This window comes from Rhipicephalus microplus, unplaced genomic scaffold, assembly GCF_043290135.1.
Source record: "Rhipicephalus microplus isolate Deutch F79 unplaced genomic scaffold, USDA_Rmic scaffold_32, whole genome shotgun sequence".
NCBI lineage: Eukaryota > Metazoa > Arthropoda > Arachnida > Ixodida > Ixodidae > Rhipicephalus > Rhipicephalus microplus.
Genome location: NW_027464605.1, coordinates 3,886,518 through 3,904,255, shown reverse-complemented (window position 1 = coordinate 3,904,255; position 17,738 = coordinate 3,886,518). Strand labels below are relative to the sequence as shown.

The following is a 17,738-nucleotide window of genomic DNA, read 5'->3' as shown; positions in this document are numbered from 1 at the left end:
ATTCTAGTCTATCTGCGTTCACATCTGTCTATCTAGCCAAACACGTCCGGGTGCTTTCGTGATCACCGTCTTTACTTGGCGTGAACCAAAGTTAATATGGGAGGGTAAGATTGTTTGACAAATATGACGCGCTGGTCATGACACGAATAATGTTAGAGTCCCGTCACGTACGTCGTCAAACACTTATACCGCAAAACAGTGCCACGTATCCGAGGGTGGGTATGTGCCACTGGTTTGCGGGTATGTGCCCCAGGTGATTGACACTTATTATTTACCCAGGAACGACGAGAACACACATGGGCAATTTTAACACGTAAGCGTAAAGACAAACCTGTCATCGGCAGCGTTGACCCGACGAATGCAAATAATAATGTCAAGGTGCCAGCAGGTATCAAACCCAAGCATTCTGTGGGTCAATCGAGCGTTCTCTTACAGAGCCCCGCCAGGTCTCGGAACTACTTTTCAAATAAGCACTAATGTTCGTGAAACGTCATTTGCGGTTTCAGTGTTGGGGCTATCCCGTTTCATGAACATTACGTATTTATTAACATTCCATTTTTTCAACTTGTAGGCAGCCACCAGACAAAGTCTTATGAACCTGCTCGCTGTTCCCTCGTTACCCTTTCTCCAGCCTTCTCTGTTTTTTTGTCATTTCAACATAATCGGTAATTTTATTTCTTAAGGGCAGTTACATCCGACGCCTCTTTTTCCAACAAAATCATATAAGTTTTATATGAATACGCCAGAAACAGCGAAAAAAGGGGGACAAAAAAAATTAAGCAAGGTTTAAAATTTCTAAAACGTTTTCTTTGTATTTTTTGTAATATTCAGAAGAAATAGTCATTTTTATTCAACTTGATGTTTTCAGCGAGCCCTAATAAAAAGCTCGACAATCATCCAATTAGAAGATATTACTTCGCACGATGCTGATTTTAGGATGCGGCAGCTTGATGCACGAATTCGAAACATGCACCTATTCTAGAAATGTATTTTCTTAGTTGTGGAACATATGCACGCTCAATTACCGGATACACAAAACAGTCTATAGTTTACTCTGAGTTCGTCGTGACGCTGTAGCATAAAAGATATAGAATGGTAAGTGAATGCTCTTCTTCGCTTGATGTTCTGCGAGCTCTTCTTTCAAGCCCTAAATGACACGACGCTGAGAAAGTATGCGAGGTAAAGCTAACTCAGCGGAATCGCTTGTTCCTTTATTCTTTTTTTTTTTTTGCTGAATACTGCGGCAGGAGACTATGGCAGTAGATGATCTTCCCTTCCATCGCTGAAAGGAGGATCATCTTCTATTGGAGCTTAGGTTGTAAGGTAGCCTAATAACCTCCTGAATGATTCCAAAACTGGTTGACGTTTCCGAGAGGGCTGCAGATGGGTGAATCGATAAATGAACTGTCCGCTCGTCCTGATAGACCTCGCTAGAAGCGAGAGTAGATGAGCTCTACGAGAAAAGAGCCTGCCTTTACGACCTGCTGGGTTGAAATTCGGCACCAGGAGAGATTTGTCTGTAGTTGCTTCTTTTTTTTATTCATGGCCTGTTTGCGAGATATGAATGCCTCTGGAAAGCACTGTATGCAAATATTTAAGCGGTAATTCACATTGCGCTTGGTGTTTTTTTTACACTGGCGTCTGTTACTATAAGAGCAATTCGCTTTTGTCGAAGCGCTGCGGTGATACTGATTTCTTCGTACCAAAGGGCCTGAATAATGTGGATTAAGTTGATGCAAACCACGCAATATTTTTTGCTTACCATCATGTTTGTTTTGCCTTGTTGGTGTGCCGTTTTATGTATGTATTTTGAAGTAATTGTGAGTGACGATCACTTCCTTACAATTTTTTTACGTTTGACTGGAATTACTTTGTTAAATATTTGCCTGCAATTGGTCCAAGTGCCTGATAATGTGGTATTTCAATATAAAGTACCATACAATCGCCATTTTCATTGCGTTTATCAATTGCGTTTTCGGTAGACCCTATGATAAACTATTTATCAGTACTAAAGCCACCTGAAAGTAGTTCTGACTTGAGTTACGTTAAGATCATGAATACGTTTTATACATGTCAATTTTGATGACCATGAGCGATTTTAACAGGTTGCGTTCGTACAACGTTTCAAGTTGCTTTGAAAAGCTGTGAACCAGAATACGCTCCTAATAAGTATCATCAGTGAAAACCTTCATGGTCTGTGCTGCGTTTTTTTGTGCGTTATATAGTGTTTGCATAATCAATATCTCATTAGTTTTAATTTCTACTGGCATCTAAAGTGCTACCAAGAGCTTCAGTATACCATAAATCTAAGTTTTTTTTTTTAATACAAGGTGGGGTGTTTTGGCTTATATTCGCTCAATTAGGAAATGCTTAGGCAAGTTTTGGGGCTCACCGAGACCGCTTCAAACAGAGGGATCATATTGTGCTCGAGGACATTGACGGATGTTGCAGCTGCAGTTGTAACACGTGTTTACACGCATCCATCACGGCACGCACTTCTTGTCTCGGAGCGATTCAAAGATCTTCGCAGGACCTGCAATGAGGCATCGCATTCAAACTCCCTTACGCGATTATCGTCTTCCTGCTCGCCCACGAATCATAGCAACGAATACCCGCCCTTTAGGCGGGTATTTGTTGCTATGATTGATAGATACCCTCTGGGAATGATGGTGTTCTCCTCCCATCATCCTGGTGTTATTTTCTGATGCTATAAGGATAACTGGGACGCTGAGCAGCGCTTGCAATAGCAGAACTGGTCCCCTGTGTGAGGCAATCCCGTTCGTCTTGCTGACCTCTGGCCGTCTCTTGTCTTGCAGCCGGGAGCGTGGCGAAGCGGCCCTGGAAGAACAGCACCTCGTGTGACCCGGACACACACTTCGTGTGTCGGAGCGACCCAAAGATCTGCATAGCGCTCTCCAGAGTCCGCGACGGCTCGGCAGACTGCCCCGACGCGTCCGACGAAGGTGAGCCGCCATGTTACACTCATCGTCGTATACTCCCAGCAGAGTTTCCTGTGCAGGAAGTTTCCGTCACGGTAATGAGATCTTCTAGGATAAAAAGGCTCCGACAGCGAGACACGTTTAGTCATAGCACAGAAAGACTACGTCTAGGCTTTTCCTCTGCTAAAGTTACGTTGGAGCAACTTATTAACAAAACTTTTTAGTTATTCTTGCTGACCACCTGATTTTGCTCAGAGTAATAAGTGAATGAATGAATGTATAAATAAACATATAGATAAATAAACAAATACAACCTTTTGCCTATGATTTTTCTCGACCAGACGACTCTTGATGTCACTTCAGTTGTTTAAATAGCAGGCTCTGCAGGGAACCTAAATCTCTTAAAAGTAACTCCTGCCTAAATCAAACAACTGCCTCGAGTATGACCGGTATTGAACTTGAAAACCTCCGCCACGGTTTACCTGTTGTCAAACAGAGCCGAAATATGCCCAATTGGTCCCTTAAAGTTCCATTTAAAGTTTGTCTATCTTATATGGCACGCGCACGAGGCGTCGCAATTTACGACTAACCCGCTGTTTAAAAATTGAAAAAAAATGCATGTCCTTTGCGAAGCCGAACATGATTGCTCTGTTACGTCAAACCTAAACTATTCGAGGCAAGAAAGTGATGAAACTTCAACGAAGATGGGCCGCGGAGTCGTCGAAAACAAGACACTGCCGTGAGGATATTCGGTCGCGAACGCGTGGCGTGGACAACGTAAACGTGTTCTGGGTGCCCAAGAGGAACTCCCGGAATTCCTGGATGCCTCTGACTATTCAGCCGAGTTTGAGTGCATTTGTTTTAGCTCTAGACGTGAACCTTTGTCCAATGCATACAAGAAAAATGACGAAAAATATTTCTGTTTTGGTTCTCCAAATAAATAGAGTTTGACGGAAGCAGTATAAGACAAACAAAAAAGGACCACGTTTCATTACTAATAAATATTAAATATCTTCCCTACACAGCTCTCCTTAGCCCATTAAGCCCCATGCAGAAGCTACTGGTTGGATCTATTTGAAGGCTCACACATTTAGTTAACTGCAATAAAAAACAACACGTGGAAATTTTCGTAGAACTCCGTTAGTTTTTGCAGAAGTAATGATTCTGTACATTAGAAAGTGCGCTGGGCCCTTGAGCTAGAAATAAGAAAGATTGTACGACACAAGAGTGGAGACTACGCTAGGCCCTTCCCAAACTAATGCCAAAGTTATCTTGGCCCATAGAGTTTCTTACAAAAATACTAAGAGGGAAGTGTGGCACCACTGTCTGCGAGTTTCTGAGATTCACACAGTTTCTTAAAGTTAACTAGAGGGGACTCTGGCGCTGCGATCCTTGAGCGACCATGGGAATGATGGGTAGTACACGGATTCGCTTAATGTTAGTGCTTGCGCGCGGCGAATCACACTTGTGGCTTCGTTTATTGCTGTGTTTCTATTTTGTTTCGAAGGAAAAAATGAACCCTTTTGAACTTCATGATCCGATTCGAAAATGTAAGCCTAAAACATCAAGGAGGCGAAGCGTAACCGCTGAACATTTGCTCATTTTTATTTCTTGAGAAAACAGCTCCAAGCCACACAAACACACACGCAGCGAGAAGTACGAAGATTAGACAAATTCGTGTACCATATATCCATCATTCACATGCTTGCTGAAGCGCCGTGCGTCGCAGCTCCCATAGACACTAGCGCCAGAGCTCTTTTTAGTGCATATGTAGGAAACTCCATGCTGGGAAGGACGATCGGTGTGTTTCAATACTCACCGAAGACGGCTAAATAAACAGCTAAATGGACAGTGCCCGTCTTAAGTCCCATTCAATTATTATCGTAGCCAGGAACACCTCTAAAAAGACCACATCGTAGACAAATACGATGCAGGCTACTTTGCTGTCCAAACAAAATGGCGGCTCAGCAAACTGCTCGAAAAGCTCAGATATTGCCCGTGTTGTCGTTTTAACTCAAGCATACGCTTCTTCAGGCGCTCACTGCGAGTAACGTTCATTTTTTAAAGATTTGTACACAGAATAAGCTAAAAAATAACAGTTACGTTTGTTCATCTTAGCTTTCTCTTATCGACGCTAAGTGGCGCCTCATCGCGTAGAAGCCGTCCAGACATTTTTCCACTTATCAGACAACATGGGCTCGATGCTGTCATCTAAGCAGTCAGCGTAGACTGCGATGTTGTCTTGGAATTGGAAGACAGCCCATTTCAGTGTGTTGCGGCAGACCTCAATTGTTTTCCAAGCTTCTTGTGAAAATGAAAGGCTGTGTGGTTGGAGGGTCCGAGCAAGCACTGCGGGTGCTCGTGATCTCTTGCTTCTTCATCTGGGTGCAACAAGGCTCAGTCACTTACTTGCTGTTTTGCGACTAAAAGACAATACCTGGCACGTATACGATCTGCTGAAACCTCCAGTGCAGTAGCAGACCCTTTGGGCGTTGTCTGCAGTCATTCCGATCGTCTGAGTAAATAGGGCGTCGTATCACTATCTCTCAGGGCTGAAGATTATGTAATTATTCGCAGATTCATCGTAGAGCTCAGAAACTTCTATGCCATTGTTACCGCTGCTGAACAGGCTTGGCAGTGTCACTACGTGCCCCGCCGCGGTGGTCTAGTGGCTAAGGTACTCGGCTGCTGACCCGCAGGTAGCGGGATCGAATCCCGGCTGCGGTGGCCATAATTCTGATGGAAGCGGATATGTTGTAGGCCCGTGTGGTCAGATTTGGGCGCACTTTAAAGAACCCCAGGTGGTCGAAATTTCCGGAGCCCTCCACTACGGCGTCTCTCATAATCAGATGGTTGTTTTGGGAAGTTAAACCTCACATATCAATCAATAAAAATCAGTGTCACTACGTCTCCTTTTGTGTCCAGTGAATGGCTGCGTGATTACAGAGCATAGTGACCACACTGTGTCGTCATTCGTTAGCATAGTAACGGTGCTTTTGCTTTTGGCGTTTACAAAACAAAAGTTTTTTTCCTGGATCAAAACAGAAACTATATTTTTCATGTTCCTTTGAATTCATATGCTTTATTCTTCGCAAAGAGCATACATTCGTACTGTTATCATTCCTCCTTTCCTCTTGTTTGCATGTTAGAGACAGAAGCGTCAACGAAAGCATCAACGGGCTTTTGTATTTTGACAGTGACATCTGTTAGAGCATTGTGAGCCTTGGATAACCGACAAAAAGGGAGCTCTTCCAAAGGAAATAAGCTGGTTCATTGTGTGAGGCAACGTACAACTATCGGCACTTTTACGCCCCCACGAAGACCCATTGTGCTATCTAAAAGTGCACCCACATTTGATTACACGTTAGAGTTAAACTACGCTTCTTGAGCTTTGTAGCGATGATTTTGTTCTTGCCGGAGCACAAGTCCGTTTTTTTCCAACATCTGAATTGGAAACCCTCAAAGCAATTTAGAAAATGGAGCACTAACCACGAGCACTTGACGGGTTTTTCTTTTCCTAAAGTTTAACACTTCATATATAAAAAAAATATAACCACGCCAACAAGCCAAGTTAGGACTAATGTGCTGCAACCTTTGCCGTCCGAAATTTCTCTGAGCAAGATAAAAACATTCTGTTGTGTATTTTCTACTCCCAAAAAAGGTTGTGTATTTCTTATTACCGAAAATGGAAGTGTACTCAGTGAAGTACACTTGGCATTAGCAGAAATTTTCACATGTGCTCCTCGTGAAGTACTTGAATGTAGCCTTTGTTAAGTAGTTTTACCGTAAGTTCAGTCTTCAGCAAGCTTATCCCGAAAGCTCTGCATGGTGTCTTGAAACGGTTTAATTGACGTCATTGCCGCGTAGCTTCGGCTTCTGTTGCCGAAATTTTAACCATGCATGTCGACGTATTATCCAAGGATACCCAGGTATTATCTCGGCAACAGCGCCTAGAGCGTCGCGGCTGGCTGGCATAAGTCAAACTATTCAAGTTCATACTGCGGAGCGTTCGAGTTAGGCTCGCTGACGACTGCATTCTGTGTACAACACTACTTCTGTGCTCCTTGGGAAGTAGTACTAATATGATCCTTACGCTGTGCGTGCATCTTGTGCAGTACTGCTTACGGGCACTTTGCCATGTAGTTTGTATCGAAATTCTCGCCGTAATTGGTTTCCAACAAGCAGAGGTGTTCTGATGGTTCCCGGTGCCCTAAGGCAAAGTGCGATAAACGATCTTGCACCTGAAAAAAAGTAATTCAGTGTTGTGTACTCTTTAAAAGCTGCACTTGGCACTCCACAAAATCGTCGTCGTCTCTCGGTGCTCAAGACAACAGAAAGGAGCAAGGTTATCTAGTTTCCAGTTACAACAGTTGCAGACACTATAGTTGCTGCGCAAAAAACATTATTATAGAAAAAGCTCAAGTGACCTTTGACACAGAATGGCGTTTCAATAAAAGAAGGCGGCAAAATGAGAGGTGGTTTTGCAGAGCAACCTACCTTATTTTCTATTTCGTGAAAAAAAGAAATTCGGCAAGGCGCCACTATTTAGTCTGGAAGAGTTACTAGATCCAAGACGTCCAGGTCTCTGAAGTACTTCGCCGAAGAGAAAGAATTACGTTTTCCAGCTTTTAGCTGGTAAGGAATCTTGGCGCTTTCTCTCTACCACGTTCCTTATTGTGAATGAAATTTGAGCGAGATCCGATTGAGTTTCTCTCGCCGGAATGAACGGCAGCTGAGTGCGCTTGGTGATTAAAGTGTACGGTTTCCTTCTCGACGCTGTGTTTTCCTTCATCTTTCTCTCAGGCGATCTTAGAGAAACGTTTTCTTTGCGCGTACCGGACACTTAACTCAGGTTGAAAGTTTCGTACCAACTCGCAGAGAAACCTCGAGTTCTGTATCGCTAAATTAATATACGACCATGGTGCCGAGCTTCGCGGTAACCCGAAAGCTTTTCCTCTTTTTACTCGCTTCGCCGATAATATTTCGTCAGGCTCCGTCGCAAAATGCCTTCGTTATATTGTGGAGCTTTATCTAGTAGCCCGATTCTTAGGAACCGTTCTTGAACATATGAAAATAATCATAACAAATAAAAGGCCATGACCCATTTCGCGTCACGGTTAATCTGCGCGGAGTCATTGTGATCGTGCGAGGAACGCCTACGTGTGTTATTTATTGCCTATCATCTTGAAAGCGAACGCAACCCAACACAGGTGAAAATAGATGTGTTTCTGCGCCAGTTGCCGTAGCATATATTGGATGGATAGATAGATAGATAGATAGATAGATAGATAGATAGATAGATAGATAGATAGATAGATAGATAGATAGATAGATAGATAGATAGATAGATAGATAGATAGATAGATAGATAGATAGATAGATAGATAGATAGATAGATAGATAGATAGATAGATAGATAGATAGATAGATAGATAGATAGATAGATAGATAGATAGATAGAGTCATCACCCATGATGATCATTGCCCACTGATACCGTCTTTGTCAAATCGTCGCCGTCAAAATACTTCTAACGAAGTCCCATATCATGCACCTATGAAGAAACAGCTGCTCCCGTACTTTTGAACTGCATCGGTAACACTGCCACTTGGTAAGCAGAAATCCGATATTGGTGTCCCGAATGTGTAAGATAATTATCAAAGAAGGCGATTTGTGTGCACCGGTCCACAATACACGAGGCCTTCTGAAATTCTAGGCCTACTGAAAAATGTAATAGTGTTGCATTTATAAAACAAGCTACGTCTGCGGTCTCCAGACTTCTTGCGTGAAAAGAAACTTCTAGATAGACAAATAAAGCAGCAAAAAAAGTTGTGTCAATGCCGAAAGCGTGAATTCTGTCGGCCCCACTATCCCCCCCCCCCCTCACCCCGATCCCAATATTGATGGTTTGGTCGCAGTCTCGTTTGAAGAATACAGGTCGACAGGCTAGATGGGCAGACGGTGAGCCGTGGTCGCGGCCTACTGAGATAGAAATCGATAGGAATGTAACGCAAGAAGCGAAGTAACATGATAGACAGAGAAAAAAAAATAGAACTTCGAACAGAAGTAATACGTGTAGTGGCGCAAAATGCGATACACCGGTAGTGAATTGGAGATAAGAGGAGCACCGAAAATCAGTTTTATTTTTGCTCTAGTACGTAGCGCTATACGAAGTTTGGCCGGCTTTCCCCGCATATGGTATCATCAGTCCGAAGATGAATCGGATACGGCTAGACTGTAGTAGCGAATACGGGCAAGAATGGTGGTATCATATGGTGTGGTGAAATGAGTAAGGTCGCTGCCGTAAGGCGAGGTCACTGCTGTGCTATTACGCCTCATCAAGAGAGGCGTAAAAAGAGAGCACGTTCAGGTAAATCTACGGCTTACATGATGATAAGAATGGCGAATAGAACGATGTTGATGATGATGATGGCAAAATATATGGACCAGATTGTGATATCATAATTCATTTCCATCTTTAGTGATGAGAAATTCCCAAAGAGGGAATGAAGACTGAACCATGATTTCGACGATGGTACTTCTCTTCATCAGAGGAACGAATGCTTTCAAGAGTGACGTCGTTATGTCAGCGTCGTTCACTCTCACTGAGAAGGTGAAAAGACTAAGCACGTACACACAAAAAAAAAAATAAATGAGATGAACAGGAGAAAGAATGTTGGGAGAACCACATTCAGAGAGAGGTAAAGAAACTACGGAGAGGTTAGCTATATGGCTCGTGATGGCCGCGTAGTGTTGGAGTAGAAGTGAGGGACTCGGATTTGCTTGGTGTGGCCGCTTACCTGTGTATGTCAAGCTATACGAAACATTGCAGTTTACTTGTGTACATTGGAGCTCCCCATCTCTGAACACGTCTTTGAACTGTGACGAATTGCGTTACGCATCCATATTTGTTGTTCAGCAGCGTCACATATTTCGTGCTTTTTTTTTGTTATTTTCAGTACTCTATATTCCCCTTGAAGCGCGAGTAGTTGGTGGTGTCGCCATAAAGGCAGCAACCTCTGCCTTATATCAGTTCAAATAAAAATATACATTATCAAAGGCATACTAAAGAGGCAAAGCTGAACGCCACAAGTTTCTTGATGGTTTGATGGTTGGCTGAATTTTTTTTTTGCCTGCATGACTGACGCGTTTGGTTTCAGAAAGGTATGCATATGCAGGGTACTGGTCATCAGTGAAAAGAATAAAAAAAGTACAGCTCATGAACCATATCTAATATGATTTATGCAACGCTGGAAAACGAAAACTGAAGGTGAAATACGAGCTCTCATGCTGTGCTATCACCAAACGTGTCCACACTCTAGCTAGTACAGCTTTAATTCCATCTAATTGCATATATCTGAGACGTTTTCCCGTTTCTCGTTTAGTAAGCTCGCGAGGAAAGCAGAAAGTTAGGAAGCTATATCACAGCGTGAATCAAAGCTAATTCACGATCTCCTTCGATTCCTCCTCATCATGATTTACCCTCGTCGCGAGCGGTAAATGAGGCGACAGCGTCTTGCTGGGATGTTATATTGCACTTTGACAAATAATTTGTGTGGAAAAAAGAAGAAGAAAAAAAAAAGGTGAGCTCATCGTCATCACTGCACTTCTTGCCTATTCTCGTACCCTCGGGGTGTTGCATAATATATGTGCTCGTTCCCAGCCGTCATTACTCGGCGCCTGCATTATATCTTCTCAAGCACGGAGAACGCAATAAACACTCGACTGCGGCGCCGTAGATGCTTCAAGCACCACTCAACCTTGGATGAAGTAGGAGCTCGTTTCCTCTACACGTCCTGTTAGCGCTCGCTTGCGCGAGAAGTGCTGCGGCCGTACGGTGTTTGCCGCCGCGGGGCGCGAAGATGTTCGACCCACCAGTTTATAAGTATAGCTCGATTTTTTTTTTATTTCTTCCACGTCGACACTTGCGCCGCCAGTGGTTCATACGTGGTGCGTGCACGCAGCGGCCATATTTCATGTCGAAGGTGGGCAGAGAGTGAGCTGAAGTCTTCCGCGTATGAATGCTCGCGCGACAAAACCCGGGTCATCCCCCCCCCCCCTTTTTTTTCCGTTTACTATTACGTGGGGCCGAACCCTTGGGGCGTCTTTGGCGGCGACGTCGAAGGAAAACGCCGCCACGGCGCCTGGAGCTCCAAAGAAAGAAAAGAAATGGGCGACACGTTGTACGTAAGAACCGCGAGTGGCAATTACAGGGCCGAGCAGTTTCATTACTACGGCGTCGCTCCGATTCGCTCACCGCATTTCGCTCACTGCACGGTTGCGAATCACGGAGGCCTCGGCGGCCTACATTTCGCCTTGCCGTGCCGCGCCGTGAAACCTTTTGCGTGCGTGCGGCGTGTGTTCGCGCGTATAACGTGCGTCCACGCTTGTGTGCATCTGTGCGTGCTGCATTGGCGTGCGCAAGTGAGCGCCAAAACGTGTCGACATGTGTTTCTATACATGTGTCTGTTTCTCCGTGGTCCACGCTCGTGCCACGTTTCTATCTGCTGTTTGTGCGTTTGTTTACGTGCGCGTAAGAGACACGACATTCCTCAGTGCTATTTCTCGCCCTTCAGGCCGCACCCTTTCTTTCTCTCCGTTTTAGTTTCAACTAGCCTTGCAGTGTTCCTCCGCAACGTCTCGACACCATTCGTGCGGTCTCTTTTCTTCTGCTTTTCATTTAGAGCACGTGGCCGGTTTAGTTTCGTTACGACAGTTATAGCGGGAGAACAGAACGACGACAAAGAGACATGAAGGACACGAAGGACACGAGCGCTCGTGTCCTTCGTGTCCTACTTGTCTCCTTGTCGTCGTTCTGTTCTCGCGCTATAACTATCGTCATGTCATACCAACTAGCCTAAGCTGCCACACTTCTTAGTTCCGTTGGTGTACAACGTCCTAGCCTCTGAGGGGCGTACGCTCTCTTAGCTTGTTCAGTGCTTTTAGTCTAGAGGCCTGTTAGATGGCCGTCTCGATAAAAGCCCTCGTTGGCTGTTTCAACTCGTTCGCGTATTTCTTATCTTTTTCTTTATTTCTCCGTCACGCTTTTATTTTTCGTGACTACTAATTCATTCTAGCTCCCACCGCATTGGAACTAAAAAGGCGCTCCACGCCCAGTGGCTATATAGCCGCGTGAGAGAGAACTCGCGTAATTTGATAAGGCCTTAAGAGAGAAATAAAATGGAAGCGAAAGCTCAAAGAATCAGAGGCGTGGGCAGGCGGCGATAAGACGCCGATTTCGCGACGTGCGGAAATAATTTTTTTTCGCTTTTGTTTTCGTTTGTTGTCACAGATGTGCGTAAGTACACTGATAGTGTCGGGATTTACAACTCCACATGTGTTGTTTTGCGGAATATAATAAAAGCAGCGTAACAAGAAGTGACGAAGAAACGACGTCACCGGCGAAGGGACTGTCTTGTGGGCGACCGTGGGTGATACTTGATATCTTCAATGTTCGTGTGGAGCTTGCTTTGTGGAACCTTGAAGCTGGAATTCCAAGGCAGCTGAAGTGACGAATGCGTCGCTACTAATTAATGACCATCGAGGAAGAGAGGTTTACTTACAGAAAGGCAAACAGGTGCACCTGAGCGATAGTGTGCTCTAGCCCGCTACTCTACATACCGGGGGAGATTACCATATGATACTGATCAAACATTAGGCCTGCCTTTGCACGTACACGTGTTAGCGTCATTAAATGTGCACTTAAAACTGCTCTCTGGCTGTTTTATTTTGTCTGTGTTTTGCCTTATCTTGCTCAGCTCCTTACGTTCTACTTTGCGAGAATGGGGCGACAGCCAGTTGCGAGGCTGGCCTTGTATTGCATTGCGCTTATATTACAACGTCCGTAGGAGGAAATGTCGCAAGCTTTTGGACTGGCTGCTCAAAGATTAAACGTTTTTTATATGAATCCACAGTTTCTATGTCCCAGTCTGCAAGTCCTGTTTTAATTTTTTGAACATTTTTTCCCCTAAATATTGAACACATTTAAGTGTGCAGCTCTAGTTTTGGCCTGCATTGTAGTAGCTCTCGGGCTGACAGTCGCACTTCATTGACTTTCATCAATGCAAATTCTGTCACAAACAGTGTACGCAGCTAGTTAAAATAGTCGTCAGAAATATCTCGATTGATCCTTTCTTGCGTTACACTTGTTGGTCGGGACGTTGCCTATTCGTTCGCATTTGACTCTCGTTTAGGTCAGCGTATCAATGTTTCACAATCCATCAATGAAATGAATAACCTCCAGCGAATCGTCTTCTCCAAGACCGGTACGCCAATCCACCAACGCAAAACAACGTAACGTCCTTATTTGATCATGGTCAACGTCGAAGACACGTAGGCAAATAGAATAGCAGCAAGAAAGAAAATACTTTTGGTCAATAGCTCGCTTCGAAGGTCGGAAAACTTGAAGCTGTTGACTCGCCGCTCGCGACACTGAAGGAATCTTGGATGGACGGCAAGGCTTGATGACTGCAGCCTGGCACCAGCGCCGTGTTTTCGCATCGACTTAACTGGCCGCTTATAGAGTCTGCGGCACGCAGCAATGTCGCTTCCAAGGTCGGCTTCTGTCGACGGCGTAGCGTTCATTTCGCATTCCAAAGCGCGTGCACTTGTGCGTCCTTTGCTCGGCGATGACCACTAGCAGCAAGAGCCATCTGGCAGGTGCGACGCCAGTGTCTCGTAGTCGTGTAAGTAATCTCCGGCGCATCGATGAGCTAAGAGCCCCAAACGGGCATCACGGAGGCGCGGTGTTCTTGCTCGCCCACCTGTTTTCTCGAGTCCGCTTCCATTAGAGAATGGAAGAAGATAGCGTCGTTAATCGAGACGTGCAATTAGGGATCTTCGTGATGGTGCTGGTCGTGCCGCGGTGGCGGTGCTGGTTCAGATCTTTCCTTTTCTCTCTCACTCGTGGCTGTCGAGGTGCCACGCCGTGATACTAGAGTTTTTCTTCTTCCAGACCAGTCCGTAACACGTTAACGGGTTTCGTACGCGGAAACTCTCGCTGGCGTCCTTGGATATTTCGAGATGATGAGCGAGGCTCTTGGCGAGCGGCTCAACTGTGATGTGGTGCGCACGCGCTGCACAACGGAACAAGCGACCGTTTCGAGTACTCACCTCTATAATCGGTGTTGATTTAAACGACGCGTTACGTCATCTTCTGTGTGTGCACGACGCTGGTAGAAGGAATGATTTGTGTGACGATAGAATGTGATAAAATATAAAGATATACGAAGGACGCACTTGATAGTGGCGCGTCTAATAGGAGGCACTAAATTATCGCAGCGTACTTTGCATGTAAGGCTACAAGAGCTGGGTGTGACTTGTGAAGGAGTGGCTGAAATATAGCCACCGTATTAAACGAGCTTTGCAATCGCGTACTGCGTGAGAAAGAAGGCGGAGGGGAAGAAGAGGCGGAAAACCGCAGCAGTTCAGTTCATTTCCTTGCTTTACTGTTTTTATTCTCTTGGTTTTTTTTTATCACGGCTTCCTGTAAATGAAGGAGTCTTAGATACCGCGTTACAGACCAGTCTCGTCAGGCTGTTTTCCGCGTGATTTCTCAGGCGGGTGCGCGCGAGCACCGCCACCTAAAGTGTGGCTCGTTGCTAAGCTACGAGAGTTGATTGAGGAATTCGCTGGGTGCACGGCAGCGACAGTCTATACGCTCGCTCGTTTCACTGGGATAAACTTTTCTTCCAGCCACTTCTGGTATACTTGGAATGCGAGTGGCATGCGGAAAGTTAAGGCTCCGCAAGAACTTGTTTTGTGTGCATTCTGTTGTCTGCATGCCATCAAAGTCGTGATATTGTGAATTCTGTCCGCATTTTACTTCTTTTTTTTCTTATATTAACTCGGCACTATAAGGCAGGAACTTTCTGAATATATGCACAGCTTGTTATGGGCTGTTGCTGCGCTGTTTGCGATTCGAGGAGAAATGACTCGATCAGAATCTTGGGAACAAAATCTGTTAGCCACTTAGAAGTGCGAATTGGGGTTTTCCTGATTTTATTAGCTAAGGCTTATAGTATGCGGTGACGACACCTTATAGAGCTAATTGAATGTGATTTTATTCACATTTTTTGCTTTAACATAAAAACTAAGTTGTCAGTCTGAAAGGGTCAGCTTTCCTGGTGCACTAGTTAGGCCTTGAAAGAAAGGTTTACTGTTTCTTATTTTATATTTCTTGCCATCAAGTATAATGTGATGAACGTTCTAACTGCTGCCGCGTCGTTTGCTTGCAGTATATATACAATATATACAGGCAGAGATATTGCTCGCATTTTGCTCAAACGAACCTATTCTGTGTCCTTCGAATGCGAGACAGAAGACTTGTTCGTGAAATTTCCCCTTCGGACCAGAGATGTTTTATCATCAATAGAGCTCAGTGTTTGGAGGCACTACCTATCTAGCCACATGCTAAAAATGAAAACTATGCAAGGTGCAGCAGTCCCGTTCGCAACTGCAGTGTTGCTATTACTGTGAGGTTCTATATTTTACCTAAAATAATGACTTTCGAGACACCTTTGTTGCATCTTTTTTATTGCGAAACACGAGTTACGTGGACAAACATGATGGTACAGGGCCGTTTGCGTAACTTTAATTTTTCGATCATGCCACGGGTACCATGCAACAACTCTGTCGTGTGCGCCGTAGTTATGAAGCTATAGATTACGCTATGCGTCCCGACGTGTTTCTCCACATCATTAGCTTCTGAACTCATCTTGTTTCGATGCTATTACATCCTATAAAGTCACGGTGTAAGAGAAGTCCGGAGATTTATTGCATGGTTACCTAACACTTAAATATCGCTGATTGCTTCACAAAATCACGTCAAGGCTAATAGCTGCGCACAGCGAACCATAGAAGCCGTAAAAGCTGTATCCCGCTGCTGTCCCCGTAACGCGTCTGCAGCAATCCCTCAATATGGTATTAACGTTGGCGAAGCTTAGTGACGCCGTTAGGGTGCAGTATATGTCCAGAAATAACTTCATTCTAACGAAGTGCAGTGAGCTGTTTGAAGTTTTAATTCATGACGCGTGGCAATGCGTTTCCCCAGTCAAGTCAGAGTTATATATATTTTTTTCATTTAGTATTCATTCAATACAATTAGAAGATCTCTCGCGATATATTAGATTTAAGGTCCACACATTGCTCTAATTGAATTGGTAATCTAATATGAGTGTTAGCTACTGTAAGCAAGTGCGATATCGAGTTATGGACTAGCTCAATCTGTACGCACTGATAGGCGTTAGTGTATTTTACTTAATAACTACAAGAACGATGGAATGAAACTTTTAGTGCGTTGGCGTATCAGGTGTGAAAGCTAACAGCCCATGCTTAATGTACCTTTGTCATATTAAGTAGCAGTCCCACAGTAAAGTGGTACCTCTATCTTGTTGGGTAACTCTTACGTTATGTCAGACAAGTTTTCCGTAAGATAATTCGAACGTAGCACTAACCTGACGAGAAATCGACGTCTTATTCACCGCTACCCTTATTTCTCGCATTTTCTCTGCATCAGTACTGACTGTTGCAAAAGCACTTATACTTTCCTACTTCATGTAGGTTGGCCTCAAAACTAAAAATAAAACAAAACTAAGAATGTCTTCACTGTCTTCCAAATTTACCCTTCTACCACATTCGGTCTTTCAGTTGATAACTTGCCTCAGGCTAGCGGCAAAACATGTTGGACCTACTAAAACTACTCTTATTTTACTTGGCACTCCGCACTCAATTTTGCTAGGGTCTCCAAGCAAAATCGACTAGGACGATGTAAGAGAAAAGTATGTCTCATCTGAAGGCACAATCAAACGAGAACGCTAGCGAAAGTGCAGAAGAAAGAAAGACTGATCAGTATAGCAGCCACTCAGAAAATCCGTTTCAATCGCTTTTCACACTTTCTTGGATACTGTGGGGCCAACTCCACAGGCAGGTGGGCGACTGTGATTTCAGATTGTGAGACAGTCAGACAGCTGATATAGCGCATCGTTTCTCGGCTAAAAGCGTCGAGCTGCTTTCCCTCTTTTCAAATTCTTTTTGCGGCCTTTGTTTTTCGTACATTAACGGTTGCCAGTGCGATAACTTTAAGTTACTTTTGTTCCCGTTGTTTATTTTGCTCGAGAGGATTGCCTCATCTTCTCTCTTGAAATGACTGTATACTTGAACATGAACCGGCTGAATAATCCCCGCCGAGACGTGGTCAAAGAAAAATAATGAAATCCTCATGCTGTTTTACCATTGCTGTTTTACTTGTTTTACATATTGCAGTTGCATACTCAGTATTTGGGGGTATCTGTACTTAGAGGCATCTCTCGGAGGCAGCAACAGCGTCCTGCCATGACTGAATGAGAAATGAGAAAAAACTAATTTATCCTAAAAAGAACGTACTCATTAAAAACTATTCTACAGCATAGACATACTAGAACGTTTTGGCTGGACTGCAGAATCGCACCACAAAGAGTGTGGCTTTCCAGGACAATTGAACGCCACCCTTGAGAAACACATGGTGCCCCATTGTGAAAATAACAAACACTCTAGGAAGTCACGTGGTTTGCCGTGCGGCACTCTAACTTTAACGCAATGTTTCAAATAAGTATTTGCTGCATAGAAGCGGAAAAAGTTTTTGATAGCCATCTTTTTTTGTTAAGCAACTATTTTTCTCTTGCCGATTTCCCATTCAGTTTCGGCTGGTCATACCTTTTATCGACGAGAGACGACGCTGTGTGTGCATGCCCCCTACAGCCCATATCCCCAAGTCCTGGTCACGTAATACAGTGAAACATTGCTAATACGATCACAGCTCATAC

At 44.3% G+C, this 17,738-nt stretch overlaps 1 protein-coding gene across 6 annotated transcripts in view; it reads left to right on the top strand.

The window, feature by feature from the left end:
- Positions 1–17,738, top strand: part of LOC119172276 (uncharacterized) — a 229,066-nt gene that overhangs the window by 105,315 nt on the left and 106,013 nt on the right. For all 6 annotated transcript variants that reach the window (XM_075884401.1, XM_075884400.1, XM_075884399.1 and 3 more), the window contains exon 2: positions 2,817–2,963. In XM_075884401.1, the coding sequence (XP_075740516.1) occupies positions 2,817–2,963 (147 nt within the window). The remainder of the gene's footprint in view (positions 1–2,816; positions 2,964–17,738) is intronic.